The sequence below is a fragment of the Trachurus japonicus genome, chromosome 6 (assembly GCF_045865225.1).
Source record: "Trachurus japonicus isolate A0001 chromosome 6, Traja_1.0".
Lineage (NCBI taxonomy): Eukaryota > Metazoa > Chordata > Actinopteri > Carangiformes > Carangidae > Trachurus > Trachurus japonicus.
In genome coordinates, this window is record NC_140912.1 from 37,443,986 (window position 1) to 37,465,641 (window position 21,656).

The 21,656-nt window shown below is 40.1% G+C and overlaps 3 protein-coding genes across 3 annotated transcripts in view; 1 reads left to right on the forward strand and 2 right to left on the reverse strand.

Annotated features, from left to right (window-relative positions):
• LOC146986634 (protein NLRC3-like) overlaps positions 1-4,933 on the forward strand; it is a 34,053-nt gene extending 29,120 nt beyond the window's left edge. The window contains exons 8-9 of the mRNA XM_085780307.1: positions 3,639-4,085; positions 4,429-4,933. Coding sequence (XP_085636433.1) covers positions 3,639-3,657 — 19 coding nt within the window. The 3' untranslated portion in view covers positions 3,658-4,085; positions 4,429-4,933. The remainder of the gene's footprint in view (positions 1-3,638; positions 4,086-4,428) is intronic.
• A 1,113-nt stretch (positions 4,934-6,046) lies between these two features.
• LOC146986636 (uncharacterized) lies at positions 6,047-8,477 on the reverse strand. The gene is made up of 3 exons (XM_085780516.1): positions 7,658-8,477; positions 6,822-7,533; positions 6,047-6,075 (listed from the first exon to the last, which is right to left on the reverse strand). The coding sequence occupies exons 1-3, from the start codon at positions 8,030-8,032 to the stop codon at positions 6,047-6,049; spliced, it is 1,116 nt and encodes a 371-aa protein (XP_085636642.1). The 5' UTR covers positions 8,033-8,477.
• Positions 8,478-11,823: 3,346 nt separating this feature from the next.
• pclaf (PCNA clamp associated factor) lies at positions 11,824-20,636 on the reverse strand. The gene is made up of 4 exons (XM_085780651.1): positions 20,476-20,636; positions 16,137-16,220; positions 14,290-14,470; positions 11,824-12,013 (listed from the first exon to the last, which is right to left on the reverse strand). The coding sequence occupies exons 1-4, from the start codon at positions 20,519-20,521 to the stop codon at positions 11,971-11,973; spliced, it is 354 nt and encodes a 117-aa protein (XP_085636777.1). The 5' UTR covers positions 20,522-20,636; the 3' UTR covers positions 11,824-11,970.
• Between the last annotated feature and the right edge of the window lie 1,020 nt (positions 20,637-21,656).

The window sequence follows — 21,656 nt, forward strand, 5'->3', positions numbered from 1 at the left end:
GTTAGGAGGTCTGCTGGGTCAGACAGACAACAGTCCAGGAACCATCCAGAGAACCATCAACAACCTCAAGGAGATGAACAGTTATTTTATTTCTCCTGACAGAAGCATCAACATCTTCCACTGTCTGACGGAGATGAAGGACCAGTCAGTTCATCAGCAGATCCAACAGTTCCTCAAGTCAGAGAACAGATCAGAGAAGAAACTCTCTGAGATCCAGTGTTCAGCTCTGGCCTACATGCTGCAGATGTTAGAGCAGGTTCTGGATGAGTTGGACATGGAGAAGTACAAGACATCAGAGGAGGGACGACGGAGACTGATCCCAGCTGTGAGGAACTGCAGGAAGGCTCGGTGAGTCCAGACATGATTGTGGTATATTGATATGTTGATGAGAAGAAGTAATCACAGCTGACATGTCCTTTCTTGCATTCAAAAAAGAGTTTATCACAAAAACAAACAATGTCACAAATATTTCGAACCTTGGAGCATCTCTGGTGCCAATGTGAGATCTCTCCTCTCTTATCCCAAGACACCTCTATAGATTGGCTTAACCCAAACACTCCAAACTCACCACGCAAAGAGGTCCCACCTGATGTTCCATAACCTCTGACCTCTTGGATAAGGGAAAAAGAAAGTATCTGGTAATACCAAAGACGGTTTATAAACCAAGACCTTTCATGACGAGTCAGCTTCCTGTATGCATGTCACGTGGGCTTCTGCACGGCCACGCCCCTTTAGAGAGACCAGAGGCAGCTTGGAGTGTATTGATTCCTATGGGACAATTTAATGTGAACACCGATTATGGTCGGGTCTTTCTCCCCATGGTCACTGAAGCAAATTTTGGACTCATTTTTCACAAGCCACATCTCTTCTGAACAGTTTGACACCAAAATGGCAACTTTCAGACGGAGAGATCCGGAGAAAATCCACTTTGTTCCAGACCTGTCTCTGTCTCTACGACACACTCTCGCGAGATTTGGCACCGATCTCCTAGGCAACGTCAAACAAACGGCCGCGAACTCCCGTGAAAATGATTTAAATTATTTTTGTCATGCTAAATATGACTGTTAGTAGTGTAAATATTTAATGTTATCATAAGAAAATATAAATATCTCACTTTCATCTACCTACAAATTGTATAAATCCACACACACGTTCACAGACGAGGTGGGGTGACGGTTGGCCACGCCCATTTAGAGAGACAGGAAGTGTATACCATTTCATATCATTGGAGAAGCCGCTCATGGAGTATCTTTCCATTTATTGAATATCTTTGGTAATACCCACAGGAAAAAGGGTGAATACCAAGAAATACATTTTCTCAGAAATACATTCCACAAGAGTGACTCATTACTAGGCCTATAACAATACACCAAACTCACGATTCGATTCGTATCTCGATTTCTGACCCACGGTTCGATACACGATTCGATTCAATTCAAATTTTATTAAGGTTAAAAAAAGAAGAGATTTTGATAGCAAAAACTGGATTATTTATTATAACAACAATATATAGCCTAACATTAACGATTATAACTAGGGCTGCCCCCAAATAGTCAACCAAGCACTGGTCGACCAAAAAAACATTATTCAATTCAATTTTATTTATAAAGTGCATGCACAGGGCATATTTAGCCGACCAAAATCTCATTGGTCGATTGGTCGCAGGAAAAAAAAAACATTTGGAGCCGTGTTTTGTCAAAATTAAGTCAAAATCAATATAACTGAACTGTAAAGGCTATAGGGCTTTTAATTTGAAGGGCCAGATACAGGAAGTCGTGACACACGATCGCTGTCAGTTTGTTGTTGTGTGTTTTTTTTGTTTTTTTACACGGCACGGCAGGTCCGGTCCCTACTTTTTTTTCCATTGTCAAGAGCGACTTTAGATGTTTCTGGTTTGTACCACCTCTGTTTTCAACATTTAGCGGGCACTGCTTTGTGAAATAACAGTTAATTTTACATGTCTGCAATGGTTGCCATTTAAATGCAATTATAGATAATAATAAATACTCCTTTCTGAAGAAAGAAGTGTTGTGTAGTGTTGTATATAGTCAACAGGAAGGATTTTAGTAAGATATAAGTCATGAGCGACAGTATGCACCACACAACCAGAAAAAAAAACCTGGGCAGGGCAAGTAAGAATTTAGATGGGGCAAGTAGATTTGAGAAGTACTTGCCCGTATTGCGCCTAGAAGGCGTATTCCGCTACAGCACAGCAGCAGTGATAAGAGGAAAACACATCAGAAAGTCCTCAAAAAAAGAGAATTGAAATCTTAAAGAGGAATGTTGTGGAAGTTTTTAGCTGTTTGCTGCTGGTGAATAATGAAATAGAGACTTCACCGGCCGACATGTTTTTATTTCCTTGCAAAGAAAGGCCAGTTCTAACCCGAATGGTGATGGTAAAGAAAAGACAAAGAGAAATGGGGAGACCTAACATTTATACCTGAGGAACGCCCCCTCATTGCTTGTGAAAGCAGGGACATGCCTAAAAGTCCGGACCAAACGAGGCTATCTCATTTGGTCCGGACTTTCAGACTTTTCAGTTTGATCCGAACCTAAAGTGCAGGGGTGAAAAGTGCCGCAGGCCACGGTCCGCACCAAAGGACCAAACTTTAGTCCGACCAAAAGAGGTATTCTCGGTCTGATCAATGACAGGAATTTTTTTTTCTTCTTCTGCTCACAATTTATGATAGGCTACAGGAAGTTACGTCATGCTAACCCGCTCACTCAGCAAAACAAAACTAGCCTCGCAGCTTAAAAAAAAACTAAATCAGAGACGTTGTATATAAGGCCCAGTTGGAGTTTTCTGTGAGCAGCTTTTCATGGAGATGATTTACTTGTCCATTGTCTGATTTGATTTTTAACAGATTTAATATTTTTTTTGATTACAGACTGAATTCTTGTGAGCTCCTAGAGACTCACTGTGAAATTGTGGCCTCAGCTCTGAAGTCCAACCCCTCCCACTTGACAGACCTGGACCTGAGTTACAACTACAACATACAGGACCCAGAAGTGAAGCTTCTGTGTGATGGACTGGAGAGTCCACACTGTAAACTGGAGACTCTGAGGTCAGTTCACCTGGAGATGATTACATCTCTGTTAAGAACCAACATGAGTCAAGCTGATAAGGACACATGATTGATAATCAATGATTTTATCTTCATCTTCAGATTGAGTCACTGCGAGTTGACATGGATCAGTTGTGTCTATCTGGTCTCAGCTCTGAAGTCCAACCCCTCCCACCTGAGACACCTGGACCTGAGAGGAAACCACCTGGAGAACTTTCACATAAAGCAACTGTTGGGCCTTGTGGAGAGTCCAGACTATAAACTGGAGACAGTGAGGTCAGTAGAGGGGCGGAGTCAGTCCTTACTCACAGAGAACATTAGCCAATCAGAGTAGAGCTTGTCATGTATCGTAGCATCAAGTCTGATCTTTTATATTATATTATATATTATATTATATTATATTATATGATCTTTTATATAACACTTGTTAAAATGTTTTTTGTGTTCATCTTTTTTGTGTCATTGTTGTGTGAGCTACTGGACTAATTTGAATTTCCCTGCTAGGGATGAATAAAGTATTCTCTATTCTATTCTATTCTATTCTATCTGACGTCTGTCTGCTTCACTCCACAGGTGGAGAATAGAGGACTGAAGAGGAGTGTGTATGTGTGACAAATAAAATATTGACAGTGTCAGTGAGGCAGAGATTCATAAGTTTAAGGAGCCAATCATGTCACTCTGTGGTGAAGGTGGGTGGGGCTAAGTGAAAGTAAAACAGTAACAAAGTAAAACTGTATGGGTACTTAATGTTTTCTGGCACTGTGCTGGAGTCCCAGTGTCGGGCCGAGGTCTTGTTAGATTTGAAAACAGATATTACTATGAGAAAGTATATTTTTTTTAAACTGTAACATAAAGAGTTTATAAAGAGTAATATACATACAGCTATAAGGAATGCTCTATTTTGTGTTCATCAAGTCGTTGTTAGTAATAAAGACAGCAGTATATAGGCTGTTAGTCTTTTTATAACATCGTCACCATCTTTGGATTAATTATCAGTGGTTTGATTACGAGTGATGAAAGGTTTTCAATGTGGGTTTATTGGATAGGTTGTTCTTTATGACTGTGAAAGATGTGCTTGGACTCGCATTTCCATGTGTATTTGTTTTGTCACCGAAAGAATTTGACTACATATGTATACAGCAATAAGGAATCCTATAATCAAGTAGACCTACGTTATTAATAAAGATTGTAATATAATCTTCAGATAAATAATACAGGAAACCAAGCTAATTTGATAAATCACTGCAATACATAGACTGTTGGTCTTTGTTTGTGTAACGTTGTCACCGGTTGGAATTTATCATCAGTGGTTTGACACCAGTGGCATGTTCTGCTATAGGCACTGTTTAATGAGCGCTGAAAGGTTTTAAATGTGGGTTTATTGTACAGGTTGTTCTTTATGCGTGTGAAAGTTGTGCTTGGACTCACATTTCTATGGAAAATATTCATGTGTATTTTTTTTAACTCACAGAAAGCGTTTGACTATGCATGTATACAGCAATAAGGAAAACTATATTTTGTAATAATCAAGTAGACCTACTTTATCAATATAAACTGTAGTATAATCTTCAGATGAATAATACACCAAGCTACTGTGAAAAGTCACTGCAATATGGGCTGTTGGCTTTTGGACAAATTATCAGTGGTTTGACACCAGTGGCTTGTTCTGCTACATGCACTGTTTAATGGGCGTTGAAAGGTTTGAAACATGGGTTTTTTTATTGGACAGATTGTTCTTTATGGCTGTAAAAGATGTGCTTGGACTTTGATACAGTTTCAGGAAGAGAAGGTTACCATACTAATTTCAAGCTCTGGTTTTAACTGCTTTGTGTTATTAAAAAAAAATAAAAAATAAAAAATTGAAAAGTAGAAATGTTCAAGAAGAAAGATAAAAACATCTTGTCCTTTGGTGTGTTCATAATGATACTGTTGATATCTGACCTGTAGTGTTCACTTACCTTCATGTCCTTTTGTTTATTCACTGTATATTGTCTAATACCAGCACATTTCATACTTGTAATATAGAACATGTTTTATTTTCTTGTCATTTGTGCATACACTGTAAATTACTGTGATATTTTCACTGAATCTTATATGAAAATTCTAAAAAAAAATAAAAAAAAATAAAGCACTTTATTCATATCTGACCCAACAGATGTTATATTAGCTAAAATCAAAAACATTTGATGTATTTTCAATAAATTTGTAATCTTAACCATGGTTTTGTTCTCTCTTTGTGCACCTGAGACACATGTTGTGTTGTCTACTGCTGTTTGGAGACACCTGGTGGTGATGGACATAAGTAGCTACACTCACTGACCAACATTCAGCCTGACCTGAGGACGGACGGTGGACTGGACTCTCTCCGTCTTCAGCTTCAGTATTGTCCTTCATGGATCAGGATCAGCTCCATTGTTCCTGGACTTCCAACGGTTCACCTACATATTAAAGGGTTATTTCAGCTTTTTTTTAAGTGGGGTTGTATGAGCTACAAATTATGCCCATTAAGTATAATATCTGCAGTGGATTAGTCTTTGCTTCCCCCCACTGAGAAGCACCGGCGCATCCATAACACTGTTGTCAATGAGGGACAATCAATAAGTGTCTTTTCACCGCCTACGAGAAGTCCCATCTCAAAATAATACACCAGTTCAATAGTACGATCTAAAGTAAAAAGCTGGTTGGAAAAAAGTTTATTTAATGTGGAACTAACCAACTCACTCAGTACTCCTCCACACAGACAGGCTCCACAACTCGCTGTATCACTCCACCTCTTCCACACACCGTTGATTCAAACAGCTTTAAATCGTACTCCTGAACTGGTGTATAATTTTGAGACGGGACTTCTCGTAGGCGGTGAAACTACGCTGATTAGTTGTCCCTCATTGACAACAGTGTACTGCCTGTGTCTCGGTGCAGCGCGATGCGCCGGTGTTTCTCAGTGGGGGAGAGCAGAGACCTTTTATTTATCTAACGTAGACTCACGGTGTTCCGGACACTTTGCAGCCACCTAGCACAGTAAAAAGGCTCATAACATATCAATGCGCAGAACGAGATGCCTGATTGGCGTATCCGGCTTTTGGGGACGGGTCTTAAGAGTATTTCAACGTTTGATTGACAGATTTTTGACGAATCATTTTGAGGAAATTATTCCGGACAGGTAAGAAAAGGCACTTTTAATACCATAAAAATATATTTTTTTCAACGAATAACTATCTGATATTGTATATAGTTTCTGAGGAGTTAATGTCGAGTTTTAAATCATTAAATATGGATAAAACAATGTGGTGAAAAAACGGCTGTGCGGAATGTAAAGGGAAAAGTTAAGTCCACGTGTCTCAAAAAAATATCAGTCACTAATCAATCACTAATTTGTGTAATTAAGCATAGAAATGTTAAATATGTTATTGATTTTATGGAATATTGTACTATATGCTGTTACTACAAGTGTAATATGTTAGTGTAACCACCACCACTGCACAGAATGCACACACACACGGAGAGATGTTTAACGTACGGTAGTTTTTGTTTTTTTTTGAAAGAATGCTAATTGAGAACAGATAGTGAACATAGCATATTAATACAAATTACATTTAAGAAAAAAAATACAACAATGAACAATGAACAAATTAAAGAACACAAAAATACAAATACTGAACAATTCATTAATGTTATTTGATGTGTGTTGTTAACGTTGTGTGTGCGTGTGTGTCTGTGTGTGTCTGTGTGTGTGTGTCTCAGACTGTAACACAGCACTTCCCCCAGGAACCTCTTCTAGGGCGGTGCAGACCAGGTGGAACCACAGTTCGCAAAACTCGCACTGGACCCACTCGTCGATCTCTGCGTCTGACCCCGGAGGTGACATCCCTCTACATGTTGCGCAGCAACCACCATCTCCAGCTGCAGGGTTTTGGCCAGTTGCCCTCTCCTGTCTGACCCTCTTCTCCAGCCTCTTCTTCTCCTGGTCCTCCTTCCTCTTCCTCTTCTGCAGCTCCTTCTCTTTCTCCTCTGCCTCCAGCCTGTCTAGATGAGCCACATACTCATCGCTGGTGATGACCCTAGCCTGAAGTGGCACCCGGCGGCGTGTGGCCTTGGAGCCAAAGGTAGGTGTCAGTATGTTGGCCAGGGAAGGAGGGATGAGGCCAGACTCCACTAAATAATTCTTCGTGCTCCTATTGCAGGTTGGGCAGACATCACAGCGAGCTGGAGCAGAGGAGAGACTGGTCTCTGGAGCAGTGGAGGAGGTGGGCACAGGCGAGCTGTCGGTGGGGGAGCAGCTCGGCCTGATGTCAGTGCAGGGAGCCGGAGGGGGTGACGAGGAGCAGGACGGCAGAGCAGGCTCTGGAGCAGTGGAGGTGGACGCACTGGCAGAGGAGGGACCAGCAGCTGAAGTCGAGGGGAGGCCAGCCTCTGGAGCAGTGGAGGAGGTGGATGGACCGGCAGAGGAGGTGGGTACGAGCTTTACAATCTAGATGGGTAGATATAGACATAAATTGTACAGGTTAAAAAATAAATAGTAAAAATAGTATGAAATAGTATTTTTCAGATTGATTTAAGTTGCATAACATGAGAAAAAAAATACAAAACCTAACCTGTGTCATGTCGACCGCCTCCCTGGAGACAGGGTAGAGTCCTGCCTTCCTGAACCCTGCCTGGATGTTGGTGGAGGAGGCAGCCTTCTCGTGTGCGTGCTTCAGCACGGACGAAAAGTGGGTCTTCCCCACCACCATATCGCCCCGGATCAGGCCCATACGGCTGGCCAGGGTGCTGAATGTGGCCTTGAGGGGGTTGAAGACGCTCACATCCAGTGGCTGGAGCATGTGTGTGGTGTGTGGAGGAAGGAGCAGGATTTCCACCTGGTTGGCCCGGCAGAAATCGTTCACCGGGCGTCTGCAGTGAGTCTCATGCTGGTCCATGACCAGCACCAGTGGACGCTCCTTGGGGGCATGCTTGGTAAAATGAGCCATTTCATAAAGAGATCCCCTGTCATATATCCCTTCTCAGAGAAGCCGTAGAGGCTGTCTGCCGGGCCATCCAGTGCGTAGGCGACCGAAGGAAGACACCGGGGATAGATGATGAAGGGAGGGACATGTGTACCAGCAGCACTGACCGCCAGGTGCACAGTGATGTGCTCCCTGGTGGTCGTCTGCTGGCGGTACACATGCCGCCTCCCTTTCTGGCAAATCACCTTCTCCCTTGACTTAGGTTTGTCACCAAAACCAGTTTCATCACAGTTCCAGACCTGGTGGGGTTTGTCATGGAGACTGTAGGCATTCATCATCCTCTCATATAGGTCGAAGAACCGGGAGATGGCCTCCGGCGTGGCGGCGATGGCTCTGGCCCTATCCAGGGAGTCTGGGGTCCTCGACCGGAGCTCCGGATGACGGGCCTTAAACCGGGACCACCAGTTGTCACTCAGACCCTTGTGAACATCCTCTCTACGGCTGACACTGCCTCTGATAGCTGCTCTTTTGTATATTTCCCTTCCTTGCCTGACATTCTGACCCTAGAACACATCAGTCCACATTTTGCATTGTAAGCATTTTATGAAATTTAATATTGATTGATTTTATGCAATGTAACATTAAATATGTGCAATGTGTTAATCACTGTCATTTTGCCTTTTACAGTGGGGGAGAGAGGAGGAGGCCAGACGCTACAGGAGGAGAGGACCCACATCTTCATGCTAATGTTTATTCTTGTATTTTTTTTGCATGTTTATATAGTTCAATTTATTCTTCTTTTTTTTGCCTATATGTAGTTTTTAATTATTAATTAATTAATTTTTCTTTTGCATGTTTATATATAGTTAGTTTTGTTCTTTTTGTTCCATGTTAACTTCTGTAAATAGTTTGTATAGTAAATAGTTATTTAGTTCTGTAAATAGTTATTTAGTGTAGTTGTGTGTATAATTTGTAATAAATGGTTCTTTTAAAAACATTCCAGACAACTTTTTTTTAATGTTCCCCTGACTTGATAAGTTAATAAGTTAACAGTTAACCTTACAGTGTTTCAGTAACTTAGTTAACATTAAGTTAATGTTATTGTTGTTAACTTAATTTAACTTAATTGTTAATAACTTAATTTAAATTGACTCAGGTTAGATTAACCAAATTATGATAACATTATGGTTATTTTCTGCCATAAACCACAACCAGACACAGTTAATGTTAATGATATATTTTGATATATTTTTATTTGATAAGTCCATGAAGGTTCTCAGTCATCCAGGTCATCCTGTGGGTCGTAGTAAAGTAGCAACTGGACTTTTTATTTGATAACTGTTAACAATGAATTGGCGCGCACATTCGCGTCGGACAAAGTGCCGCCGTACACGTCAAAATCCCTTAAAAAAGTCAACGTTATGACATAAAAGGATCTCCTCGGTGTTCTGTGACACCCGGAACACGGTTCTGTGATTTTTTCTGTGGGTAATTATGTCTTAAAACCGGTAGGTGGAAGTCGTAAGCCTCTCCCCGCTGCGCTTTGGCCGGCCTCCAAACCCCCCCCCCCCCCCCCCGGCACTACCAGTGCAGTCATTGGCGCGCAGTGGAAACTTACAGTGATAGGTAGAAACACGATGGACGTAGATTCTCCTCAGTGGTCGGGAACAAAAGAGGCGGAACCAAGGGTGACATAAAGTGCCCGTGACCCGGAAGTATGACGTATTTTATTTGCGGGAAAAGGTCAAATGTCCGGAATACCGTGAGTACTTCTGAAGTGTCCGGAAGACCATGAGTGTACGTTATTATTATTTTTATTTCTACTGCAGATAGTGTACGTAAGGGCATTTTTAGCTCATACAACCCCACTTCAAAAAAGCTGAAATATCCCTTTAATCTAATGGAGGCTGCTGTACTCACCTCACCTTCTCATGTCAGGGAGCTCCTTCTGTAGCTACTAACGTTAGCTTAGCTAGTCCTCTTCATCTTGTCGACAAAGGTCCAACATTTCCCAACCTTCACTGTTTGCTGGTGATAAAATCAAACAACACAGACAGAGACACTTTAAAATCTAAAACTGAATAAAGTTTACTTACTTACTTCAGTAGTAATGGTACAACGGTTAAAGCTAAGAGCCTTTAACTAACTTTCTGTGAAGAAAACCGTTATTCCTCGTCGTTGTTGCTAGGCGACCAAAGCCGCTTCTCTGGATCACGGCGGGAACTGGAACAGCTAATGACTCACACAGTGGATCGTTAAGTTGCTATGCTACGCCGTCTGGTAAAAAAAAAAAAAAGTCTATTTTTTTACGTCCGTGTGAAGACGTAAGAGAGGCAACAGGGGAAAAAATACCGTCGTTACGAAAAACATCAGAAATTACCGCGTTTTGTTTGAACGTTGACGGTTAATGCTGCATTCAAGACAACTCGGAACTTTGATTCTCCCCCTGTTGATTTGTGTTGCAGACGCACCACGCCAGAATAACCAAAGACATGGCGGACTGGGACAAACTTTGCATTCAACGGCGCAATACATTGAAACAAAAACAGTTAGAAAAAGACATTGAATTTTAAAACAATGAAACAGATCATTTAAAGGTTGACTATGTAGAATTACAAGAACAACAACAGAAAAAGAATTCCAGCAGTCGATTGCCAGACCGTTGCTAGGTAAAACGGGCCGTTGCTAGGGTCTCCGCTCTGATCAGAGGACACAGAGGAGGAGAACTAAGCAGGATATTTACCTTATGTTTCATTTTTACCGTCATTAACAGCATAATAAATGACTTGCAGCTTGTTACAGGGAGAGTGGAGGCTCTCTGCCTTCCACACCGCTGCTGCTCAGAGCCTCAGAGCCTCCGCTGTCACTGCTCTCGTCAAGTTGGAAAAAAAAAAAAAAAAGGAGCTCCGTGGCACCGAAAGTCCGCGACGATAAACGTGTTTATGACAGATAAGACTACACAAATACACCCATCCTAACAAGTATATGATAATCCATTGATCCACCGATTGATTATTAAAAAGGCTTGGTTGGAAACAAACGCATACGACCGGGAGGAGGCAGGAAAACAGCGGAGAGTTGAACCACATGTCGGCTACAGGCAGGTATATACGAATGTAAACAGAACGTTGACAGAAAGTCAGTTGTCGAGCCCGTCAAAAAAATTAAAAATAATAATTCAGACTAAAAAAAATTTTTTTATGGAAAAGCAATACTTTCATTCTGTACCCCTCTAAAGGCCCCATGGATGTATTATTTTTGAAAAAATATAGCTTTTTTCATATATATATATATATATATATATATATATATATATATTCTACATATTCAACCTTTAATATCGAAGAGAAATAACAAATATGTTCTGAAAGCTCTGAGTTCCGAGTTGTAGCAAACGCAGCATACGTCCGAAGGTCCGAGCGTCTGACGTGACCGTGCACTGCGGGTGACGTCATGACGCTACACTGCGACTACTGTCATTAACGGTGTCATATATGAAGAACTAACAGGCTAATGTATGTTGGTCAAAAATGTTGTCTGTGTTGTCAGGAGAAATTAACAACAAAAAAAGACAAAACATATATATAATAGGCTCCTAATCTTACTCTGATTCATAAAATCAACTGTTAAACAAGTTGTTATCTTCAAGTTTAACCACAGGTAGAAACTGTAAATCATGACATTTGCTGAAGTAATGGGACACATGTTTCTGTATTTAAAAACATACATTTCTCTAATGACCCAGAAACACAACATTATAAATTTAATGTTACTCTCCACAGCATTTACAGCCAATGAACAGACACGACTGCAGGTTAAAAACATTAAAAATGAAGTTTATTGAGCTATACAAAAGAGAATTCTCCAGATACTATATACAGATGTACATTAAAATGTCGCTGAGCATGAACAGAAACAGAACCAACGGTCACAAACAGAGCTGTTCATCATCATCATCATCTTTATTCTTCTTCCTCCTCATCCTCAGCAGGCAGCGGCCTGGACCTGAAGGCAACAACAAAAACACATTCAGTTAGAAACAGCATCACATCTTCAGTCTTACAACATCAGTCCAGCTGTGGTGTGTTTGTGGGGATCATTCATTCTCCACCGGTGAAACCAGGTCATTATTTACTGTCCAACTCAAGTTAAACTTTAACCAGAGTTAACGTGATCGTGGCAGTTCACATTTCACTTTTATTGTCATTTTTATGTGAGTGAATAAAATCGAGATACTGTGCAGCGATTCAAAAAACTATTTAAAGAGAAACAGTGCATCAATAAGAAAGTCAAATTGTCAAAAAGAATAAAATAAGTCAGCACAAGTAAATAAATATTAAAAAGTAACTAATAAAAATACAAAATAGTTAGATAATATATGCTAAAAGTGGGTTCAGTATTATGACTTCGACACTGTCAGTCTCAGTCGAGACGTCCTAAACAACCTGAGTTTCTACTGGACAACACAGGAAGTGTTTCCAGGGGAATCTAAAGAGTGATGGACCAGACTGGGAACAGCAGCTCATTGACTCGTTTGTAACTTGATGTGTTATAAAATACATCAATGCAAATGTGTCATAGGCAGGTTCATCACTTCTTAGGTGTTCATGTTGAAGTGTGTCGAGCTCCTCAAGTGTAAAGGAAAAAAATGTTGTAAATAATCCAGAGCAAAAGGAAATAAGTTTAAGAGAATAAAACAACTTCCTTGAAGCTGATGAAGCTCTAAAACTAACTCTTTGCCAGCAGCACTGACAGGATCATCAGGAGTCGTGCTCGTGTTAAAGTCCTGATTTCATTCAGATAATAAAATAAAAAGCAGAAATGTAAATGACGCTAATATTTATTTGTTGCTGTGAGGAAGCAGCTGCTCCACTGCTGATAAGTAGTAGTCATTTATTCATTCATTCATTCATTCATTCAATAGAACATGATATACATATACAATTTGGATTTCTATATTAAGTATGGCTGAAGCAACAGCTTATTTTTGTAATTCCCTATTTACAAGAAGGAAAGTTGTCGAAACAGAATGAGATGGCACAATTTTGAACTATGATTTTTTTTTTTTTTTAATCTAAATTTTAATCCAAGCAAAATCTTTGATGTAATACTATCAATTGGCTTACTTTATCCTAATATTTTATGTTTATTGAATACATTAGTTTTAAACATCCTTTTAAATTTAGTGACGATGTAACGAACGACGCTCCAGCTGAAGATCTGAATGACAAATTGACATAACGTACTTCCTGATAACAAAATTAATCCACAGATTTCCCAACTACTGTATGTGTGACGTGTAAAAAAGAGGTAGGGACAAACTATCACTGTATTTGACAGAGTCTCTTGATGGATAAGTGGAAAAAGATCACTACGGAGCTCAACTCAATCTTCTACACAGTCTCATTTCTTCTGAATATACCTAAGGGGCAGCTCTTATTATCTGCAGACAGCTGTTTTTACATTAATGAGTAAACTTCTCCTTTTGGTGATGGAGATGTTTTCTGTTTCAATGGATTAAAGAAAAAAAAAACCTTCGGTCACAGAGTGGTACAGAGCGGTAAATATTCTGGGTTTTTCCTATGGAACGCCTCAGCGCTACGTTAAAGGGCAATGACAACTTCAGGGTATATACAGGAATCTTTAAGGTAATTCTAAAACCTTTTTAAGACTTTTTCAAGACTTTCTCAATATTTTTTAATACCTCACTGTCGCTTCAAGCTGTAACCATTCACATCAGTGACACTTTTAACTTAACAGTTTTAGTTTGTGATAAAGACTATAGACCACTATACAACAGAATTCAAAATAGGTTGGGATAATAAATAAAAAGGCACATTTTATCAAAAAACAAAACAAAAAAACATTGCTCCACTCAAAAAACAATCTTCTTTTCTTTTTTATGTACCGGTTCATCTTTGGTTTTTAATAAAATGAATAAATTCAGACACCTTTACAATGTTTTTTAGGACTCAAACTCTTGGACAGTTAATTCAGAAAAAATACCATCAAAATTTAAGACTTTATAAAGTCGTGAAAAGACTTTAATACTTTTTAAGGGTCTTAATTTTCCCAAAATTGATTTATCACCTGTTTATCTTGTTTCCTTCACCAATAATAAGTCACATAATGCTTTTATTTTCTCTCTCTCTTCCTTTTCTCATTGTAGTCCCAACTATATATTTTATGTTGTATGATCTGCAATTCATGTGAATGAGTGTATTGTTGTTCTGCAGTCTGTCTGTATCTGTGCTGTATGAAACCAATGAGCCGTAACGTACTTCCTGCTGGCCTTGGACATGCCGCTGCCCCCGGCCTCCTCGTCGTCCTCCACCTCCAGCGGTCTCTGGTTCTCCTTCTCCGGCTTCCTGGGGGGGCCGCCGAAGAAGTCCCCGATGCCCTTCTGCCAGGTGGGGGTGGGGCGAGGACACACGGGGTTCCCACCCGCGTATTTACCCTTGGCTGTGAACGGAGAGAGAGTAGAAACACCATGAGCTGAGCTGAGCAGCGTGAGGAGTTTAGTGTCTAGTAGTGATGGATAGGGATGTCACGATTATAAGTTTTCTTGGTACGATTATTGTCAGAGAAATAATCACGGTGTTACGATTATCACGATTATTCTGCATTAATTAATTTCACAACACTATGAATGTGTAAAATCAAATATAGTCAAAATATATATATATTTCAAGTATCTATTAATATATGACCAATTCTTAACCCCCAGGGGAAATGTTTGAAATATTAAGGTCATAAATTGTCATCTATACCAAATGTTTGCGTTTATTTTAATCCTTTTTTGTTTTGTTTAGCTTTTTTTTAAATTAAAAATGACATGCTAACATTTAAATTCCTACCAATTCAGTGTTACATTAGTTAAATGGACCAGTATCTGAGAATTTACCTTTATTTTTGCACACATTTGCCAATAAGGTTCCAACATCAAATTTTTGTGAAAGTAACGGTATTTAGGAACCTTTACGATCAATTAATTGTGGCGTTTAATACCACGATTAATTGTGAAAACAAGTAATCGTGACATCCCTAAACCGAAGCTTTCTGAACCACTGAATCAATATGAAGCAGTTGTGTTGAAATAGTTCAGTGTTTCGAAGTATTTTGATACAATTAAGTATGGCGACATCTGCTGGTCAACCTTTAACAATAAAGGGCAAGGTGTCATGAACTGTGGTGTATGTAACAATTTAGGTTCCATGTGACAGTTTTTTCTGTTACACTTGGTTTATAATGTGATTGTGTCTTCATAACATGTAGGCTGTATGGAGGCTAATAAAGATATGCAACATTGAAATCCAAAAATTACCGTCGATATGGTCGACCCGCGTGTGACGTAATGAAGCTTCATTTGGAAAGTCACGTGATTTTTAGCGTGGTGAAGCGAGGCATCGACACATCTTGTCTCGATACTTCTGCATGCACATGATTAACCGTTTAACCGTTAACCGATAACAAGAACTTTGACCGATTAATACTATCGGTTATTTTTTTATTATTATTAGCTCCTTATGTGGTCAGCTCATGGGGGCGTGTCGACACGTGCAGAGTTCACTGCCTTCAGTCATATTTCACAGCAAAAAGTTCCACAGGAGGACTGACAGTATGAGCAGCAGCCCCCATGAAGGAAGATCAGACAATAAATGTAGCTACACGGACATAGATGTGAATCACCTGTAACTACGGCGCTGGAAAAAAAAAAAAAAAAAAAAAAGAGGACGAGGACGTTGCTGCTCTCCAGCCTGTTCACCTGCAGCTCCACAGAGGAGCTGTCAGAGGAGCTCTGCTGCTCCTTCAGCCTGGTGTTTGGCTGCACTTTATAAAAACAGTTCTACATTGGACGATCTAACCTCCAGAGGGCGATCAGCTGAGACAGAGCCACTGATCAGCTGTCGCGGCGCACGTGTGTATTTAACGGCAAAAAATAATAATAATAATTTGGAGCGATAATTTTTTTTTTTTTTTTTGCCGTGCGCCGCAAGCATCTTAATCTTATCGGTTAATAATCGGTAAACGAGCGTCAGTTATCGGTCAGAGAAAAAATTCAAAATGTGCATCCCTAAGTGGTTTAGTGTCTAGTGTGTAGTGTTAGTGGACAGAAGGACTGACTGACCCGGGGTGGCGGTCTGGCTGCTGCACGCCGCTGAGTTGGCCGAACTGGCGCCCAGAGACTTCCTGGGAGCAGAAGCTGCAACAGCTGCAAAGAAAAAACACAAGAAGTCAGACAATGAAACAAAACATAGAATAAAATAAAAAATGAATCTGGAGCATCTGTGACTGAACCTTCTTTTACATGTCAGAGCTGCACAATCGGCTGAGCAATTTAAAACACACATCTTTTCTTTTTGGCGTTGACGCAGTTATCTTGGCACTCTCTCTTTTTTACTTTCTTCTTTACAATAAATTTGTTTTAAAATTAGCTGTTGTATTGTTTTATTTATTTAGGGTCCGGGCAGCTAAGCTGCCGGGACACTATTGTATTCCTAGGAATTCTTCTTCTTTCTTTCTTTCTTTCTTTCTTTCTTCTTCCAAGGAAGTCATACTTCCCATGGGCGAAAACTCACCAAACTTCACAGAAACATCCGACCCCATGCCAGATTCACTCAACTCCAAGGACATGTGCCCCCTCCTCCTAGGGGGGGCACAATAAGCGTTTAAATTTAAAAACTTTAAAAATTCCTACCAAACCAACGGTAGATGCTACAGTGTTGAAACTTCACCACAATGTAGCCTCAATACTGCTGAAACTTTTGTCCACTTAAACTCATTACAAATTATGAAGTCCATCACTCTGTTTTTTTCAATAACTGTAAAACTTTTAAAATGTATCTCCTCCCACAATTTTTGCTCAATTGTCACCAAACTTGCTACAGAGCATCTCCTGACTGTCCTCCACAAAACTTGTTTCTCGGATTTTTGATTAAGCAAAAATTGAGCCTACAGTGCATGAAAACGTTTGACTGTAAACACTACTGTAAACATATACCATCAAATTCTTGCTAAATACATTTTCAAACTTCCTGAAAAAAAATTAGAATATTTTGGAGTCATGGTTAATGAAGTTTGGCAAATATCAGAATTTTAATTCAAAAACTGAATTTTTGAGAACATTTTGAATTCTGCTCTCATGGGAACAACTGCAATCAATGTGAGTGTGGAATTTTTAAACATCAGATTTTCTCTTATGAAGCAAAACACTTATCATTAAAAACAAATCACCAACATTTTCATGCTGTCAAGATGCAATTTATGTATTATCAGATTTTTGTTTAGATGACTGAATTTCTGAAATTTTGACCATTTCATCACAACAGCTGCCCGGGCACCGACTCACCTGAGTGGATAAATGAAGCTACACAGCCGGTCTCACTACCAGCTAATTAGCTCAGCGAGTTAGGAGCTGGTTCTTGGTGTCAGAGGTTGTGGGTTCGAGACCCAGCAAGGGTGATGATGATGATGATGATGATGATGATAATGATGATGATGATGATGATGACAGATCAAAATGTCACATGTCCTCAAGCTGTTTTGCTGTCTAAATGCCATTTATGTATTAACAGATTTTTGTTTAGATAACATAATTTCTGACTTTTTGACCATTTTTGAAATCTGCCTTTACAACAGCTGCCCGGGCACTGGCTCAACTGAGTGGATAAATGAAGCTACACAGCAGGTCTCACTACCAGCCAATTAGCTCAGTGAGTTAGGAGCTGGTTCTTGGTGTCAGAGGCTGTGGGTTCGAGTCCCAGCAAGGGTGATGATGATGATGATGACAGATCAAAATGTCAGATGTCCTCAACACGAAACACAAGACAATTGTCCTAATGGTGGCACCACAGCAAGCTTCTAATTTTAAAAATCCAAATAGCTTGGACTGGACTATGTGCGAAGGCTCCTAACATCTTAGAGTCACAGTAGATGTTTAACAAATACATATCATTACCTCAAAAACTGATTTTTCTTTTTACTGTGGTTTCAAATCTGCCTACACGACAGTGAATGGCTTACTCAATTTGTGAAGCCACTGTTGAACTGCCACTTGTCAATTAGCTCAGTGCGATAGACAACGGTCTTTGGTTCCCGAGGTTGTGGGTTCAATCCTCAACTGGTCCAAATTGGACATTATAAGGACAACTGTCTTGTCTTCCTATTCTCCTGTTTGTTGCTCAGAATTGCCTAAATTTGCCCAAAAGTAGCCCGGACCCGACCCATCGCTGCGCAGCAGCTATAATTATTATTATATTGTCCATGATTAACTATGTTGTAGAGCTGCAACCAACGATTAATTTCATTATGGATTCATCTGTTGAACGATTAATCGATCAGTTGTTTGGTCAATAAAATGTTAAAAAGAAATGAGAGAGGCAGCTGAAATCAGAGAATTTTGACCTTTTTCCCCCTAAAAATAATACTAATTATTCGATTATTGATTATCAACCATGCTGTCGACTACTATAGTTGACGATTAATTTAATAAATCGATTATTGTTCGATGAATTGATAATTGTTGCAGCTCTACTCTTGTATCATTTTATTTATTATTATAATAAGGTCCATGATTAACTATGTTGTATTTTTTATAATTGTACAGCACTTTCGTCGACTGAGGTTCTTTATAAATAAACTTGGTCTTGATAAAAAGAAACCAGTGAGAGCAGGGCTCCAGACTTGTTTGTACAAGGAGCCATTCACGATCCGTACATAAATTATCCTGACACCTGCAATGACAGATTTCTGATTTTTGAGTCGCTCCTTCCACATTTCAACAGTGTAAAAAGAAAAAAAAGATAAATTTACTGGTTGCATATGCACAAGTGGATGAAAAGCCTCAAGTTTTGCCTGCTTTTAGTCTAAATTTGTTTTAAACTGAGCTCTTATATTGTTTTATTCATTATCACAGGGTCCATGATTAACTATATTGTATTTTTTTTTATAATTGTGCAGCTCTTTGGTCGACTGCCGTTGTTTAAAACGTGCTTTATAAATAAAAATGGGGCTTGACTTGATAAGAGAAAGCAGAGAGAGATAACAGCTCGGTGCACCTGTGAGGAAACTGGGCCGGGACAGAGCGACTGACAGCAGAGTTCAGTTTAATATAGATTATATATAAAAAATAAAGGAAATGATTATTAAACAGAGGTTTTTAGAGTTTGTTAAACTAGATGAAGCTGCAGTGTGAATGGACATTTAACATTAAAGCTGAGGGAAGTTTGTTTTATAACATTGCTGTCTGTCTTTGTGTTAGTTGGACAGTCCAGACTACAGTTAAAGGCCGGATTCACTAAAAAAGACCGAGTGGATGAATAAAACCCAGTTGATAAAGTCAGATCTAACATATATCTGGATTATAAAAACAGGATAAACTTTATATTTCAGGTTTTTCTTGTTGAGGATCATCTGGCGCGCCGCCACACCGAGGCGCTCAAATCTTATAATATTGTTTTATTTATTATAAAATGGTCCAATATTGTATTTTTTATAATTGTGCAGCACTTTGGTCGACTGCCGTTGTTTAAAACGTGCTTTATAAATAAAAATTGGTCTTGACTTGATAAGAGAAAGCAGAGAGAGATAAGAGCTTGGTGCACCTGTGAGGAAACTGGTCCGGGACAGAGCGAATGACAGCAGAGTTCAGTTTAATATAGATTATATATAAAAAATAAAGGAAATGATTATTAAACCGAGGTTTTTAGAGTTTGTTAAACCAGATGAAGCTGCAGTGTGAATGGACATTTAACATTAAAGCTGAGGGAAGTTTGTTTTATAACATTGCTGCCTGTCTTTGTGTTAATTGGACAGTCCAGACTACAGTTAAAGGCCGAATTCACTGAAAAAGACCGAGTGGATGAATAAAACCCAGTTTATAAAGTCAGATCTAACATATATCTGGATTATAAAAACAGGATAAACTTTATATTTCAAGTTCTTCTTGTCGAGGATCATCTGGCGCGCTCAAATCTGGCGCCAGTTTCCAGATGAACCGAGCCAGACTAGATTAAACCGGGTCAGCCGAACCGGACCAGGACCAAACCACATGACAACACGGCTTCTCATACAGACAACACGTGTTCTGTTTTGTGTTTAGTTGGTGGTTTAGGTTTATTAACCATGGATGCTAAACCAGAGAGCAGAGGGGGAATGAGGAAGAGGAGCAGCACCGTGTTGGCGGGAGGAGGAATAATAACGTTAATACTCGGTAAAACAGGTTCAAACCACTAAAAAACCACTCATTAAAACGTAGATTTAAGGTTTAAAACGCGATGTGACCGTGTTAATGAAGAGGACAGGAACAGTTAGAGCCGAAAAAACACAACAAAGCGACATTATGTGAATCCGCCGCGGCACAAAACAGCTGCTTTCCTCAGAGAGAGAAAAAACATGGCTTCTTTTTTTTAAATCGCTAAATAGGTGAATAAATAAATGTCGGGAGTGTAGTGAAGTCGTAACGTTACCTTTTCGGTATGTTCCGGGAACACTGTCGGCCTTGGTCCTCACCATGTTAGCGGTAGGTTGTAGTAAAGAGGAGAAGTTAGAGCAGCGGACGCAGCGACAGACACAGTGGAGCTCCGCGGCTTCCCGCCCTGGTTTAAAAAGCTGAGCGGATGTGGCGGGAGATCCCGCCCCGCTTCTTCTTCTACTGGGAGGGGGCGCAGCAAGACGGGGCAGCGCTGCCCCCCTCAGGCCGACGGTTGTCAATACGTCGACGCGGCCGCCATCTTGGTACGGGGTAAGCCGTGTGGTCTACCATAGATATACCAATATAATACATCCATGAGATATACCGGTATATAAGAAGACTGATGACTCATCCACCGCTGCTGCCCAATGACAAAGCGTAGCCAGTACGGCGGCCATCTTGGTAAGGTCAACTCTCTCCCTCAGAGCCTTAAAGGGATAGTAGCATTTTTTTAAAGTGGGGTTGTGATATACAAATAGCCCCTAAGTACTTTAATTGCAGTAGAAGACTCTCTACACTCCTCCCGTTAGCAACGCCAGCCCATAATAGCCCTGCCCAGAGATTTACAACATGCATTGTTGTGAATGGACCCAAAGAAACGGCCTATTTTCGCGGCCTAAAAGAGGTTTTATGTGAAAAAAAAAATACACAGTTCCATTGTTCGCTATAATATAATTTTTTCCAGCCCTTCAAAGTGCAGGAAAAACACAGTTTTTATTTGGACCTAACCAACTCACGTATCCCTCCGCCCAGGGTTAGCACCAAGGGGGCAGTTGTCGGTCTGAGAAGTGATGCTCACTTCCGCGTTCAAAAAACTGCAATCCCCTCTTCTTCCTCTGGGGGCTGGTGTCAGAAAGCAGCATTCCCCATAGACCCCCATGTTAAAATCACCCACTTTACATCCTCAGTAAACATGTTAAAAGCCTGGTGTCAGAACATTTTTTTGTCTCAATCGATAGTTTCTACCCCCGCACACACTCTGAGGGGGGGTGATTTTTTTTTAACTCTACCGTTTTACTGTTATTAGGTTAAAATTCTGGCCAATTAGGGCGCGGAAACGTTGAGTGACAGGTCCGAGCAGCTCCGTGGACAGCTGCTTCGAGGCCAGTGGGCGGGAACTCGGCCGGCCAATCCAACATGGCGCTGTTCAGGCCGCCATGTTGGAGTCACAAAAGC

What these genes read in the sequence shown, in the direction of transcription:
- pclaf (XM_085780651.1), bottom strand. Translation starts at nt 20,521, where the DNA reads ATGGTGAGGACCAAGGCCGACAGTGTTCCCGGAACATACCGAAAAG. An exon ending in CAGCCAGACCGCCACCCCGG is followed by an intron (nt 14,471 to 16,136) that starts GTCAGTCAGTCC and finishes CTCCGTTCACAG; the next exon opens with CCAAGGGTAAATACGCGGGT. An exon ending in ATGTCCAAGGCCAGCAGGAA is followed by an intron (nt 12,014 to 14,289) that starts GTACGTTACGGC and finishes TGTTGCCTTCAG; the next exon opens with GTCCAGGCCGCTGCCTGCTG.
- LOC146986636 (XM_085780516.1), bottom strand. Translation starts at nt 8,032, where the DNA reads ATGGCTCATTTTACCAAGCATGCCCCCAAGGAGCGTCCACTGGTGCTG. An exon ending in AGGCGGTCGACATGACACAG is followed by an intron (nt 7,534 to 7,657) that starts GTTAGGTTTTGT and finishes CTACCCATCTAG; the next exon opens with ATTGTAAAGCTCGTACCCAC. An exon ending in AGAAGAGGTTCCTGGGGGAA is followed by an intron (nt 6,076 to 6,821) that starts GTGCTGTGTTAC and finishes TTACTGTGCTAG; the next exon opens with GTGGCTGCAAAGTGTCCGGA.